Here is a 14,498-nt window from a genome sequence, read left to right on the forward strand (position 1 = left end):
ATTTGGTGGTAACTTTTCTATGACAGCTACTACTGCAAATATGCACAAGGGGAACGTCAGTGTCTCTTTTATCTTCTATTACTGATCAGATACTGCAATCATTTACAGACACCTTGTGCAGCACATTGTATTCTGAGGTCCCAGGTTATTCCTAGCAGTTACGTGAAATGACCATTAGAGGTCGCTACTGCGCACCGAACTGAAGTCTATCTGGCCCCCTCCAACCCCTTTCGTAGGTTTTTAGGAGGAGCGTGGGGTTATGTGTGTGTCAGATGGTGTGGGAGTAAAGATCACACAGAAGGAAGAGAGTGGGGTGTTCGTGAGCCTTTCTCAGACAGGTTGAGTCGGGGGGAGAGTTTGTGTTCAGTCTCTCTGTATGGAGACTCAGGTTCTCACAGTCTGTAGAGGATATCCTGCTCTGAGCCAAAGCTTGCTAAAAACTTTTTGGAGGAGTAAAGGACTGCACAGGGCACTCAGCTGAGGCATGGCTAGGATCAGAGGTCTGTGCTGGCCACAACCCGTGACTGGATTGCTAACCTTGCTGGGGATTTCTCTAAATGCCCCTGCAATGCTTCTGGCCGAGACTTTAGGTGAGTGGTAATGTGTCCTCTTTGGCGAAATACACCTGACTTTGTACACGTTGTGTCATGTATAGCCGTACATAGTGAATCTTGTTACAGTTTATAGCAGTACATGAGAGCTGGAAGTGAGATCTTACATACTGTACTACAGCAACAGATATTATCAGTCATTCATACTAGGCTGAAGTTAGCTTCTTATTCAGAAAAGCTTATTTTTAAAGGATTAAATCAAGTTGGATCACAGATTTCACATCATATTGACACTAAAGGGTGTCCCTTATATAAGCTGTAATAGTATTTACCCTGACCCAACAAGGTTTTGGGCATGAAATCAGGGAGCAAAGTCACAATATTTTAGCATTTTGAATAAGTAGCTGTAGTTTTGCAAGGGTTAAATGCCATTGGGGCACTAATTTGATAGTGGGAAACAACAAAGGGTGGTCAGTTACATATAAAACACTTGTCTTTTGCCTGGCCCAACACTGTTTTGGGCATGAAATCATGTGGCAAAACTGGCACAGATAGCATTTTGATCATTTTGAATAAGTACCTGTAGTTTTGCAAGGGTTGATTTTTACTTTATTTTTAATTAAAAAATTAAACAAAAATAAACCCCATATCACTTTGTCCAAAATAAAATAGATTATATACAACATCAAGGGGTAAAATGGACCAATATAAACGAAACTTCACATTATCATAACACTCAATTCTCCTACAATTCCTCCACAAAACTACTGCATCACTTCACAAATGAGAATAACTATATACATCAAAGAAACATAACATCCTCTAACACAATACATTGCATTACAACAACCCCTTCACCAATCTATAATACCACCCACACACCCTTTACAGTCAGGAAATGAAAACAAACTTTAAATGTATGTAAACCTTACTAAAAAGGGGGATTTCCACAAAATCTAATAGTGAAAGAACAGGATAGATAGCGAAGAATAGACAGACTGCAAGATGTTGGCTACCACCTAGGGATGTCTCAACCTCTGCCAGAGTCTACCCCAGCTCACAGCATCCATCCGGCCCCTCTCCATTTCCATTATTTTCCAAACCTCATGCAGAATACTATTCACCACCTCAATACAGGGAAGGGTTTTCCCCCTATTGATCAAAATGCTATCTGTGCCCACTTTGCCACATGATTTCATGCCCAAAACAGTGTTGGGTCAGGCAAAAGACAAGTGTTTTATTTGTAATTGATCACCCTGTGTTGATTCCCACTATAAAATTGGTGGCCCAATGACATTCTAACCCTTTCAGAGCTACAGCTAGTTATTGGAAGGAGTTTTCTGCTCCTATAAAACAATTTGTGCGTTTTTGTTTGGGCGTTTTTTTTTTTTTTTTTTTATTTTTTTTTTTACTTTACTGTGTTTCAGGTCCAGTTGTAAATGTCCATGGTGGAAAGAGTAATAAATCAGCCTAGAAATACCCTTTAATATGACGTGTGTCTAGAAAGTTGAGAAAGCTTCCCCTTAATAGCATATACTGAGGCCTGGTTTCCACAACTCCAGGGACATATAAATTACAACAGTGGATTTACACATCTCATTTATTTTTATGTTGGGTCATCTTTATTTGTAGCTCCCTATTTAGGATGTCATGTCCTGATTTCCCCAGCAAAGTCCCCATATTTCCACCTACAATGCATATTTCCCAGTAATTTACACTACTTATCAACCCGAAATAACAGGCCAGGTTTGAATAGGTTCCTATAATGGTTTCACTTGTGTGTCTAGTGTTCCATTGAATAATTATTTCAGACTTATTCATGTTTTAACCAGCAATTATCAGTTTGGAACCTCTAACTATGCATAAAACCCATTTTTTTGGGGACAAGATCAACACTCCTGAGGCTCAATTAAATGCTTAATGCTAATGTGGGGTGATTTTTATTGACATAGAAAATGTTTGAGTATATTTTTAACAGGACAGATATTGGTGTCGTACATAATATACAGTATGTCATTGTTTACTGTGTTTTGAAGCTCATGTAGTTAGCATACCAAAGTTTATTCACTCTGACTGTTTTATAAGTTGAATAGTTACTGTGACAGAAATGTGACATTCCAATATAGTGTAAATTGGATGTGTAGGTTTCATTGAAACACAAATTGGCATCATAATTAGTAATGTGTTAGTCATTGTCTGCCATAAATTTCAAACCGGTTTTCTGACTGATTTGCACCAGCTCATGATGTGAAGTCTATAATGAAACATGTAATAGGCGTGAGAAAATAATTCTAAAGGAGACTGTGTAAACCCAGAGTCAGCAAAATTAGAATTTTTGCTCTGTGTTTAGTGTATTAATGGATACTTCCACCCAAAACTGAAAATTCACTTAAACCTAGTCCCAAAAGTATTCTTAACAGGGGTTCATGCTATCCATGGTCGCTCACTGCTATGTGCAAGCCACACATGCCTGTTTGTCCATAGACCACATGCTACCTGTCTAAACATTGACTAGGTTGGCAGGGGAGTCTAGAATCCAGCAATGTCTGCTGTACTCTTCCCGCTATACAAGTAGTCTGTTGTCAGTTTGCCAGCAGGAGTTACCAGAGACAGGCGCTTGCTAGACTTTAGGGGATCTGCCAGGTAGCAACTATAGTACCATATATTATAAACATTTCAGGTAAATGCTGAATGGGAATAGAAAACTGATACAGCACCACCTAGTACTGTGGTTCTTAATAGATATGTTCACTGACCCTCGTGTTCTGGTTTTGGATCTGGATTAACTTTGTGTTTTGGTTTTGGATCCCAATTTATTAATGCTGCTGAGCACTGTCAGTCCAGTCCTCCGTCCCCTCTGCTTACTGAGGAGATCTCGCGAGTGAACTCTCGCGAGATCTCCTCAGTAAGGAGCTTACAGCGCGCCGGGGAGGGAGAACTGGACTGACAGGTAAGCAATTTGGGGGGGCCCTCACGGGGGACGGGGGCGGCGGGCGGCTCACAATGGGGGCCTCACGGGGGAATGGAGGCGCCCTTAGCCCAGGGGCCTCCATTCCCTTAATCCGGCCCTGATTGCTCCTGAGCTAGTAGCTGTTGCCAAAATATTTCACACTATAGAATTTGCATCTCAGAGTTTGTGTAATGTAATATGCTCATAAAACATCTTTTTTTTATTTTTATTTTTTTGTTAACACAAGAGTATTTTTTAGGAGGGTAGGATGATTATTTAACATTATTATTTATTGTAAGTTAAGGGATGTTACAAAAAGAAAAACTGTAATGATTGGCAAGGTCTGATTTTTACTTTTTCCCTGACTGTCCGTTCAGTAGTGCACATTTTAGTAATATACAAATGTCTCCCAACCTTCATTTCCACTCAATTACCTATTCATAGTACACATGTCTAGGATGTATTCAGTCATTTAGCCCTATCCTCCACATGTGGGAAATGTAAGTGTGTACTTCAATTACCATGCATTATTCAAATTACAAGGTACAGTCTGTACACACCTAGCTGTGTTAGTTACTGCTATTGAAAGGGTCTATGGACTGTTCATCTTAAGTTGCTTCTTATTAGTACTAGGTGGCAAAGCAGTGCTAAAAGGATAAAATAACTTGCCACATGAATTTCACATTTCTAATAGTGGTTAAGTGGACAACAATGTTTTGCTGCTAAGGTATCGCTTTCGAAGTGCATTTATAGGAAATATTTTAACATTACACCTACAATTAACAGCTAATTACAGTAGCAATAAAACTCAATAATGAAAATATTTTAGAATTTTAAGAACTTGGACCCGTTCTTAAAATCATGGTCTTTGCTTACTGCGGGATGTTATTTTTGGCAAATAATAATGCCAATTTCTCCCATCAACCCAGGGTGTGTTGCTGGCATCTCTAGCGTCCCTGCCAGAGTTTGTGCTTGTGCAGTGAAGCTCCCCCATTGGAGCTTCACTGTGCATATGCCATGCTCCCATACCCTGGCGCCTATTCCGATCCCTGCTCTGTTCAGAGAAAGACTCGGATGATAGGGGTGCAGGCTCCCGTGCCGATAAAAGAAAAATAATTAAATATTGAACCGGTTAGGAATTTTTGAGCATCTTTACTTGCTAGTGGGTGGCTGTGTGTTAATGTGTGGCCAGGAAGAGAACTCTGAAAGATGATGGTGTACAAGGTTGAGTGAGACACCCAAGATGTTTGTGTTTACTAGATACTTAGAGGAACAAAATTCTATGGTTCTGAAATGCTTTACTCTCTCATTCAGATGACATTTGTTGGCTTGTGCATGTCCACCTACAATGTTTACTAAATACATTAGTTTAGCTTTCTAGCATTCTTCTGTGCATTTCAGCCATGAATTTATATTATCAGAGGAGTTTTCATTCACCAAGATTAAATGATTACTGGTAAAATGCACCAAAAGTAACTAAAAAGAAAAAAAAAACAATCCCTTTAGCAAAAGCTGCAGGAGAGCATTAACAAGTCAACAACTGAAAATCGTCTGAAGAAAAGTACTTTAAAAGGCATAATATGTAAAATGTAGAGCCAGTCTCCTGTAGAATATATTGTGGCTATCATGGTACTTTCTTCATCCACGTCCTGACTTTTGATATAGGATGGACTGTGACAGAAGGAGGGCAGAGTCCTGCAAGTAATATGGTATTCAGGGCCACCAAGAGGAATTTCGGGCCTAGGTATAGCAAATTCCCTGTACTTTGTACCTGCTCCCTCCCCCCCCTCCGGGCACCCCTGATTGTATTCTAATGTCAGGGGAAAGTGCCAGCTACAGGATTCAAAAAACAGTTTTTAGTTTTAATTCCACTAAATTCTGGGGTTGCAATATTTAAATGTTTCTGTGAATAAGCAGTTGTTGGTGTCTGAGTGAAATCCTCATGTCTACTTTTTGTGTATTAAGCTGGTCACAATGCTGCGATGTTGGCAACTATATTGGGAAACTGGCCCCATAGCACATTATGGGGCATATTCAATTGTCCGCTGTTTCCACCGCGGAAAAACTATTACCAGTATTACGGTAATAGTAAGCTGGATTTCAGCTGGCGGCTCCCTGAGCCGCCAGCTGAAATCCAGCGAGAAAAGTACCGTAATACCGGTATTTACGCGCACCATTACCGTAATGACGGTAATAGTGCGCGCGCCGCGAGAATTTTGGCTATAACGCCAACAATTGAATATGCCCCTATGCCTGACCATAATCGGATCTAAATTGACTGCATCATCAGCAGACCTGTTTGAAAATGCATTTGGTGGATGATCACTGACTAATACCCCATTCATACTGCACCAAAATGCCGGGTTTTTGCCGGGGTGAGCTCAAACGACCCGGGTCTTGGTGCAGTATGAATGGTACAAGTCAAAAATCCCGGGTCTTCAACCCGGGATTTATCGAGGGGTAATTCCCGGGTCGGACCCGGCTTGCCTGCACTATGAATGGTGCAACCCGGGTGTTTCAACCCGGGTTGCACAGAAAACAAGCTGATTGGCTGTCTGCCTGTCTCTGGAGGATGATGTCAGGGTCAACACGGCAATGACCTGTAATACTCACAATATTTACATTAACTGCATACATAAAACCAGGAAAAAAAAACCTCGAGAGGAAAACAACAGTATGGACTGAAACAACTAATCATCCACACTATAAGAAACAAACGAAAGAGAAAGGTCGCACATACTTTACATATGTGACTAAAGTACGGAGCGGTGAGCAGTACAGAACGGAATTGGTGGAAACACTGAAGAAATGTCTGATTGTTTACAAATGATACAATGGAACAATAAAAATTAAAATATCTTATAAGATACACTCACACATCTTTATGGACAAAACAGCAGAAAAGCAGACTATTACAAAAAAAAAAAATGTTTTCAGCCAATGAAAACTGCTCTGGTGATGACTCCCACAAATTGCCAGGGCACAGACTTGTGCAGTATGAATGGGGTCAACCTGGGAAATTCCTGGGTCCGAGGTGCAGTATGAATGGTGTTTCTGAGCTGGGACGCTCCGAGCCCCGGCAAAAACCCGGCTTGAAAAACCCGGGATGTTGCCGGGGCGGCAGTATGAAAGCGGTATAAGGCTGGGTACACACTACAGGGTTTTTCAGCTGATTGTCAGACCAAACGCCCGTAAACTGACTGGCCTGATATCGCAGTAGTGTGTACACTTACATGATGACCAATTGTCTGTTCATTTGGTTGGCCGGTAAACCTAATTATCTCGTTTCAAGCGGCTTACAATCCTGCAGTGTGTCTGAAATTACGACCTATTCTTTGACCAAGTGCCAGTAGTTCCGCAAACAGCAACTTGTTTGAGGGCATGTGTATGTAAATTTCTGATGTTCATACCTCTCCCACGTACTAAAGTCCCCCAGTGTAAGCTGTGAGTGATCTGGCAGCTCTCCCCAAGAGAAAGATGGCTGAATCTTATTCAGCCTGGTCCCCATCTGCGTGTCCAACTGGACAATGATTTTGTGAGTGGTTCTGTTCTCAGGCTAAGCAACAGGATCAGCCCATGTCTGGTCACCTTTAAAAGCTATTGTCCGTTTGAGGTTTTCATGTATACTTAGGCTGATGACCCCCATGCCACCTCATAATGATATCACAGCATACCTAAACACTTTTTAGTTTTTATCACCATTTAGAATGGGTTTGTCATAAATGTGTTTATAGTGACTGCAAGATCATTTTGTGCATCACTTAAACTGCACACACACACAAATGTTGCAGCCTAAACACACACATGTGTTCTGGTTATAGCAGGCTATATTTGCCTGGTTTACACTGATTTGTGACATTTTAGTCCATCTGACACTATTTTAAAGATTTGCCTTACAATTTTCTGTTAACGTCTAAGGCTTGGTACACACTGAAGTGTCTATGTCCAATAATCGGGAAAATCGGCCAACATACGACCGTTGGGTCGGAGGTCAGGTTAGTGTGTATAGTGACACGATGGTCTAAAGTCATGCCATTTGTCGTCTCTCTTGGTTGGTCGTACTGTTTAATATTTTCCGACCAATCTACCTAACGGTCATGTAGTGTGTAATTTTCCGATCAATTAACGACCAAATGCTGATAGTTCCTCGAGCTGCGACTCCTTTGGGTGCGTGTGTATGTTAATTTCTGATGCCTGTACTAGTTCCACGTGATGTGGTGTCCGCACGTCACTCATTTTGTAATTAGGTGCTTCTAGCGGTAAATCAATAGCAGGTGTCTCTTGCATTAATGCATACTGCATATGTCTGCCAGTTTAATTTTAAACCTTTGTCAGTGTAGTCTTATAACAAACAAAGTTTTATTTATATGTATATTGCTAATGTCTGCTTCCTTAATTATATCTATGTGTCACTTGATTGTACACTCAATACACATTAATAAAAAGGTTAAGTATGTGTATTACATTTGTCTGCCTGTATAATTAAATACATTTTTGTATATAACACAGGTTTGTGTGTTTCCTATAGATGTGTATTTCATATGTCTGATGCCACAGTGAGCAGAAAAAGCAGTTACTTGTCGTTCTTCAAATGTATCCATATTAGTATTCATATTTTTTTGCAGTTGAGAACGAACATACAATGTACACGTGCTAGTGAATGTATGAAGAAAACGTGTTGCCTTCGCTTTTTTATGAGATTTGGGGTGGTTACTATTGAACATGCCCTGCCCTTTTTTTTTACATTTCTTTAGGATATTGTTACCTAGTTGTTTAAGCGTGTACAAATTTCTAGTCTTTGCTCACGACAATATGGCGGTGAAAAGGTCTTTAGTTAATCATCTAGAACGTGACTTGTGTGTACGCATTAATCATCCGAACAATCGGACCTTTGGTCGAAGGGAAAGTAGTTGTATATAACACATCGGCCCAAAAATTCTTCAGTGTGTAACAAGCTTTATTTTTAGACATTTTAGTACAACTTTTAACTGTTGTACTCTTTTAACCAAAAGTTGTTATAAATGTACCCTTCTGAGTCCATGGTCTTTTTTTTTTTCGTGCTGTGAACACCTATGTGATACTGAACTTGTTAATGATCCTTTTTTACATTTGTACAAGTTTATCACCATATGGCGGAATTCACAGAACCTACAGACTACAATCTCTTGCTAAGAACCCATGTGTACAATCCCTAATTAATTCCTTCCAACTGTCCTGATATTTAAGGCATTTTTTTTAGGGATCTGTGTTTCTGTAGTTTTGAGCAACCCCCCTCGACCACCACCATGCCCCATCTGTAGCTTAAACATTGTCCAATCCGGGCACACTGCCCAGATGTGGGACAACCAATAGCTGTGAAGTACACTAATTTGGCAAAACAAATATGTTACTTTAACTTGCTTTATCAAGTTTGCCATTGTGTTAGGGACATGAATACATAATACATAGCTACAGTACAGACATATGTTAGTTTGCATCAACATTATGCATTGTTTGTTGTAATCCGCAAATGGCAGTCCCTATCAGCTACTTTGTAATTTAAATAAATTGTCTACCCTTTGTGTTTAATGGCCAATAATTTTATCTAGCAAGAAAATGAGCATCAGTTGTTAGAAAATCCCGTCTTTCGTCATGACTGTTGAAAGTGCATATGCAGTACAATTTATGCACAGACATTATTTTATCTGTTTGCACTGGTTTCAGCACAAATTGCCAGGGGGTTGCTTTGTTTCTATTGATTACTGTCTGAGAGATAACATCCCACTCAGTATGGTAACAGCATAGTGTCTGCTAAAGGTGTCCATAGGATTTCCTGCTTTTCTTTTTGTTGTACAACTATACTACAAAGCTTCAAAGGCTCTGTGAGGAAGGCGTCCTATTAAAAAGAAATAAATATATCATATTATGCATTCTTTTTTTTTTTTTCTTTTTTTTTTTTAAAGCTTTATTGTATGTTGTGATCTAAAATGAAATTCCAGCCTTTTGTATGGTTATACTTTCAGCACTGTGAAAAGAGTTTTGTAAACACAAGTCATATTGCAAACCTTGTACCCACCTTCACCTCAGACCACACAGACTGAGGAGCATTTTGGTAATGTCCCTGTCTCTGAAGTGATGGCATACAGGTTTTATGCAGAGATTTCAATGAGAGATTTTCCAGTTCTCCCAGACTGCCAGGCGTGACCTTGTTTTGTTGTCCAAATAAATAGAAAACAAAGTCTTGCTTCGCTGTATTTTGAACATATGGTTATTTTTAAATAAACCACTAAGGAAAAGGTTACAATCCTATCCTATCTGTCAGTCGTCAATTTTAGCCACCGTGCTGCAAATTATGGTAAAACCCTTATCTGAAAAAAAATCGAAGTCCAAAGGATTACAGAAAGTAGATCTATGTTGTTATATTATTAGAAATCCTTCTACATTGTACTTTTTACTGGCACTTTCAGGTGTTTGATTATTTTATTTTGAATTTTTTTGCCCTAAATGTCTGCAAAACTGAAAGTAGAAATGACTGTTTACTGATGAACATTCTTAGTTGTATAGTACACAAGTGCCATGCTTCTTTTGAATATGTGATCTATCTAGTAGAAATCATTTAAATTGGCAGCCTGTCCTAAGTTCAACCACAGTCCTCCCACTGCTTGTAAAATTATGACTACCAAGCGCTTCCCAATTCAAACTCCCATCTGCTCAGCTGGGGATTTCACATAACAACTCACTGAGACATTGCTTGCTCAACAGCTGCATCCTAGCATAGACATCACATAACTCACTTTCCTGGGGAGCTTTTCATGGCTCCTCCAAAATGCCCACTAAACCAAAAGCACATCTTGCTATATAAAATAAATCTGTGAATGTTATTGGTAACAAAAGTTTCCATACATTGAAACAACATATTTTACATTTTCTTAGCATTTGCGAATGCGCAAACTTATCGTTCTGTTCTCATTAATTTCAGGGTAATGAGCATCCTTCAGTTGGTATGCTGTGTGTTGGACAATATTTTCTGATCTGCAATATCTCTGGATAAGTGCTGAAAGGGTAAAAAATATATTTTCTATTAGTTGATTGAAAAGATTTGCTTTCAGGGACTACTGACAGCCTATTTTTGCCTTAAATGATCAGGACAATGTATGCTGTCTGGCAATAAATTTGGAAATAATAATTGTCTGAAATAAGACACACCCCTTGGATACTATTAAATCAGAAATTGGTAAAAGTTAAGTCCCCTTGGCCATAGCTAAAGCTGGGTACACACTACACAGTTTTAAACCAATAATCGGCAAAATCAGCCGACATACGACCGCTCGTTCAAAAGTCGGGTCAGTGTGTACAGTGACACGATGGTCGAAAGTCTGCCCAAATGGACGATTGTCGCCTCATTTGGTTGGTCGTACCATTTAATATTTTCATTCCAATCTCGTTTCCGCTATGTAGTGTGTATAAACTTCCGACCGATCCACAACAGTGAGTATGAAATTACAGTCATTGCTCACGACAACATGGCTGTAAAAAGTCGCTAACGTGAGGTCCGCTCTTCCCTTTCTCGTCCTAAACATGGCTAGTGTGTATGCAGTCCATGGACCGAGCGATCGGAACATCGATCGCATGTAAAATCGCTTGGCATAAAAAGTTGGTCGAAATTTCTGTAGTGTGTACCCAGCTTTAGTAATCAAATTCTAAACCATATTATAGCTACAAGAAAAGTATTCGTAATTGTTAATTATTGTGCAGCAACTAAGTATTTCTTCAACAGTTCATATGTAATGATTGAGAAGGGCTCTAAATGGTGCAAAATCAGAGTGATCGGCATTACATTGGACTTAGAGAGGATTCTGACAAAAATAGTGCTTGTTTTTTTTTACAATGAACTTTATGATTGTTGTGTACACTTAGTTACACAATACTAAACTGATGTACAATCTTGCACCATACCATTGTGGCTGTCAAGAGCAAAGTTTTCTAAGAATAAATATGCTCACGTTGTGTACACAGAAAACCGGTTGGGTTGTCACTGCTCAAACATTTTATCCTTTACACCAAAAACTTTCCTTGGTTTTGTTATCAGAGGCTTTTCTTTAGAGGAGATCTGGAGAGACACCAGCTGGCTGATTCAAAGCTGACTTCAGCATTTTCTGGGATTTGAATGGCATTTCAGTGCTGATCTGTTTCAAACAAAACACAACACGCTTTCTGGTTTTCAGATGACTTTGTTTGTCATGTAAATTCCATTTGTATTGGCTGTGCATCTTCATCATTGGGATCTTCTGTGTCACAGGTCAGACCTAGAAATTTTCAAAACTGTTCCACAAAATATTTGCCTTCTGCGTTTTGGAGGTGAAATCTCACTCGTGTCTCTGACAGAACCTGACCTAGAGTGTTCCCAGTCCTATCTCAACCACAGTACAATAAATTGACCGTTGTGTCCTCTGCTCTATTTGTGTACTGTAAATTACGAGAGATGTTAATGTACAGTACTACACTGCTCGAAACTCTGAGCTTTAGTCGGCAGAGCCTCACACCTCTTAAAAAATAAATGAAATTGATGTTGGTACAGAGTCTTAATTTGAAACATTAGTTGTCGGTAGAAGCCAATCATTCGTAATTATCTTGCACACCTAAATTGACAGTCTATATTTTTATGAATGTGACTCATCCTCCATAATTCTAGTCACTTATGAAAAAAATGGCATAGAATTACCACAGTATATGACAAACTTTCCATTAAGGGCATGGTAATTTGTTTTATACTGAATAATCCTGTGACATTTTTTATGAGTAACAACCACCCAACAATCTTACATTTGTTAGGTACAGGTGACAAAACTGTATGTGTGCGCTGATGTCACAAAGCAAGGAAATCTAAAAATTCCTGGATGTGAAACCTAGGCTTCCTGGTTCAGCAGTGACAAATGGGCTTCCAAATTGCTCTTGTGCAAGGGTTTAAAATGTTCTTTTCATGTGATGTGCCCTGTCCCTAGTCAGAGCCCTGGGGCTAGGGGATGCTACATGCTGCTGTTTTTCCCAGAGCACTGGCAGTTTTGTAATACAGAACTGGCAAATTAATTGTGTAGAGGGTTACAGAGGACCAATCACAAAGAGTAATATCAGGCTGACTGGGCTGGGGGGGGGGGGGCAGAGGGGCAACTGCCCACCGGGCCGGTCCCATAGTGGGCTAACTTGGGGTGTATCACCGGGCTACCTAATTTTGTTTTTCTATTACAATGTTCCTAATAAGCTGCTGAGCTATGTCTCGCTCCCCGGGCTAGTAATATGGAGGAGCTCTGGCTAGGGTGAGGGGGCCACCTTTGTTAAAAGGATTCCTACATGGCAATACAGCACGAACCATTAATAACTCGCCCTAGAACAGAGCTTGTCAAATCGACTGGTGTCATGAGGTTGTGTAGAAGTCATCTAATTTCTCTGTCATGTCAATTATAATTTTATCTAAAAGAATTTACTTGACACTGATGCATTTCTGTAAATGTTTCCATAGTATGTACATTTTTATTATTAACTAACACAGTAATCTATTACATGTTACATATAGCAAGCTGTACCCTCGAGAACGTGTATCAGAGTTCCAGAAACCCTGAGACATTTCCTTTCTTGCAATGTATTCCTGTCTGCATTATGCCAAAAATTCTTACTTAAGCTGGGTAGACACCTATGCAATTATTGTGCAGATCACACGATTCACGACCGTTTGGTCAGATATTGGAAATGTGAGTGCGCCTCCACAATCATGTTATATAGTATGAAAGCACGTTGCATCTGTTGATTTGGCTTTCTAAGCTTCCTAAAAATCACAATCAACAATGGAACAATTGGCAAATGTGGAAGCATGTACACACTCACGACCAGCAGTGTAGGCAGATATCTCTAGAGTGTGTACAGGGTCACGTCTTTTCAGTCAATGGTTATGAAAGATGAAGAACACAGATCTGAAAGTAAATCGTGTAGGTGTGCACACATGAATTGGCATGCTGATCTGGACTTTGTCGTTGGTGAAATCATAACAGAAATTGCATCTGAAGTAAGATTGTATAGGTGTTTACCCAGCTTTAGGCAGGAGGTTTTAGAGTGCCATTCAGTGTTAAAATCCAAGACACTTTGTGCTACTTTTATTCTTTGTAGAGGAGTCTCACAACTAAACATCTAAATTGATTTATATTCAGTAATGTAGTGACAAAGCAGGGAATGTATACATTGTAGTTCAAGAGTGGTGAAACTATATGGCTAGTTTTACCTGAGTAGAGTTAATAATAATACTTTTACTAGTATTTAACGATTTTTAGAATTCAGTTTATTTAACCATTTTAAGGGCAGAGTAATTAAGTTCAGATATATAGTTCATACTTGCCTACTTTTGCAGGCAGCTTTCCGGGAGGGGGTCCGTCGAGGAGGGTGTGGCCACATGCGGGGCACCGTTAGGCTACGCCCCCTTTCAATCTCAGGCAATTTTAGCCAGTCGCAGCAGGGGGCGGGGCCACGATGATGCATTTAGCCCCGTCCCCCACAATCTTCAACAACGCCAAAATCTGGATCCGGGATTTTTGCCTGCTCTCTCGGGAGTCCGGGAGAACTCTTAAAAATTCGGGAGTCTCCCGGACATTCCGGGAGAGTAGGCAACTATAATATAGTTGAGGGAATTGGATATAAAATCGGATTTCCTCCATTTGCATTCAGTAACGTGTGGCTTTTTTCAGTAATCTTGTAACAGAGATGTGCCATGGTTGTGGTTTCAATTGCCACTAGTCAGACATTGATGATGTGTTGACAAATAAGTACTATTGGTTTCACTCCTGCAAATATTTACCAACTGGGTGAGTGGGTACTTAACATTGAAGGAGATATTGCTGTCTTAACTGTTGACCAGGAAATCTTTACCTAGCTCTGTCTCTTAATGACATTTGTTTCACCTATTGTGTCTCTATTTTGACTTTGGTAGTAAAGCCTTATCCCCTCTGTGTGTGTGTGCGCGCACGTGTGTGTGT

The 14,498-nt window shown here is 39.8% G+C and overlaps 1 protein-coding gene across 1 annotated transcript in view; it reads left to right on the plus strand.

The window, feature by feature from the left end:
• Positions 1-282: 282 nt before the first annotated feature.
• Positions 283-14,498, plus strand: part of DCBLD1 (discoidin, CUB and LCCL domain containing 1) — a 66,337-nt gene continuing 52,121 nt past the window's right edge. Inside the window, exon 1 of the mRNA XM_075202972.1 lies at positions 283-590. Coding sequence (XP_075059073.1) covers positions 485-590 — 106 coding nt within the window. The 5' untranslated portion in view covers positions 283-484. The remainder of the gene's footprint in view (positions 591-14,498) is intronic.

This window comes from Mixophyes fleayi, chromosome 3, assembly GCF_038048845.1.
Source record: "Mixophyes fleayi isolate aMixFle1 chromosome 3, aMixFle1.hap1, whole genome shotgun sequence".
In the NCBI taxonomy this organism is placed as follows: domain Eukaryota; kingdom Metazoa; phylum Chordata; class Amphibia; order Anura; family Limnodynastidae; genus Mixophyes; species Mixophyes fleayi.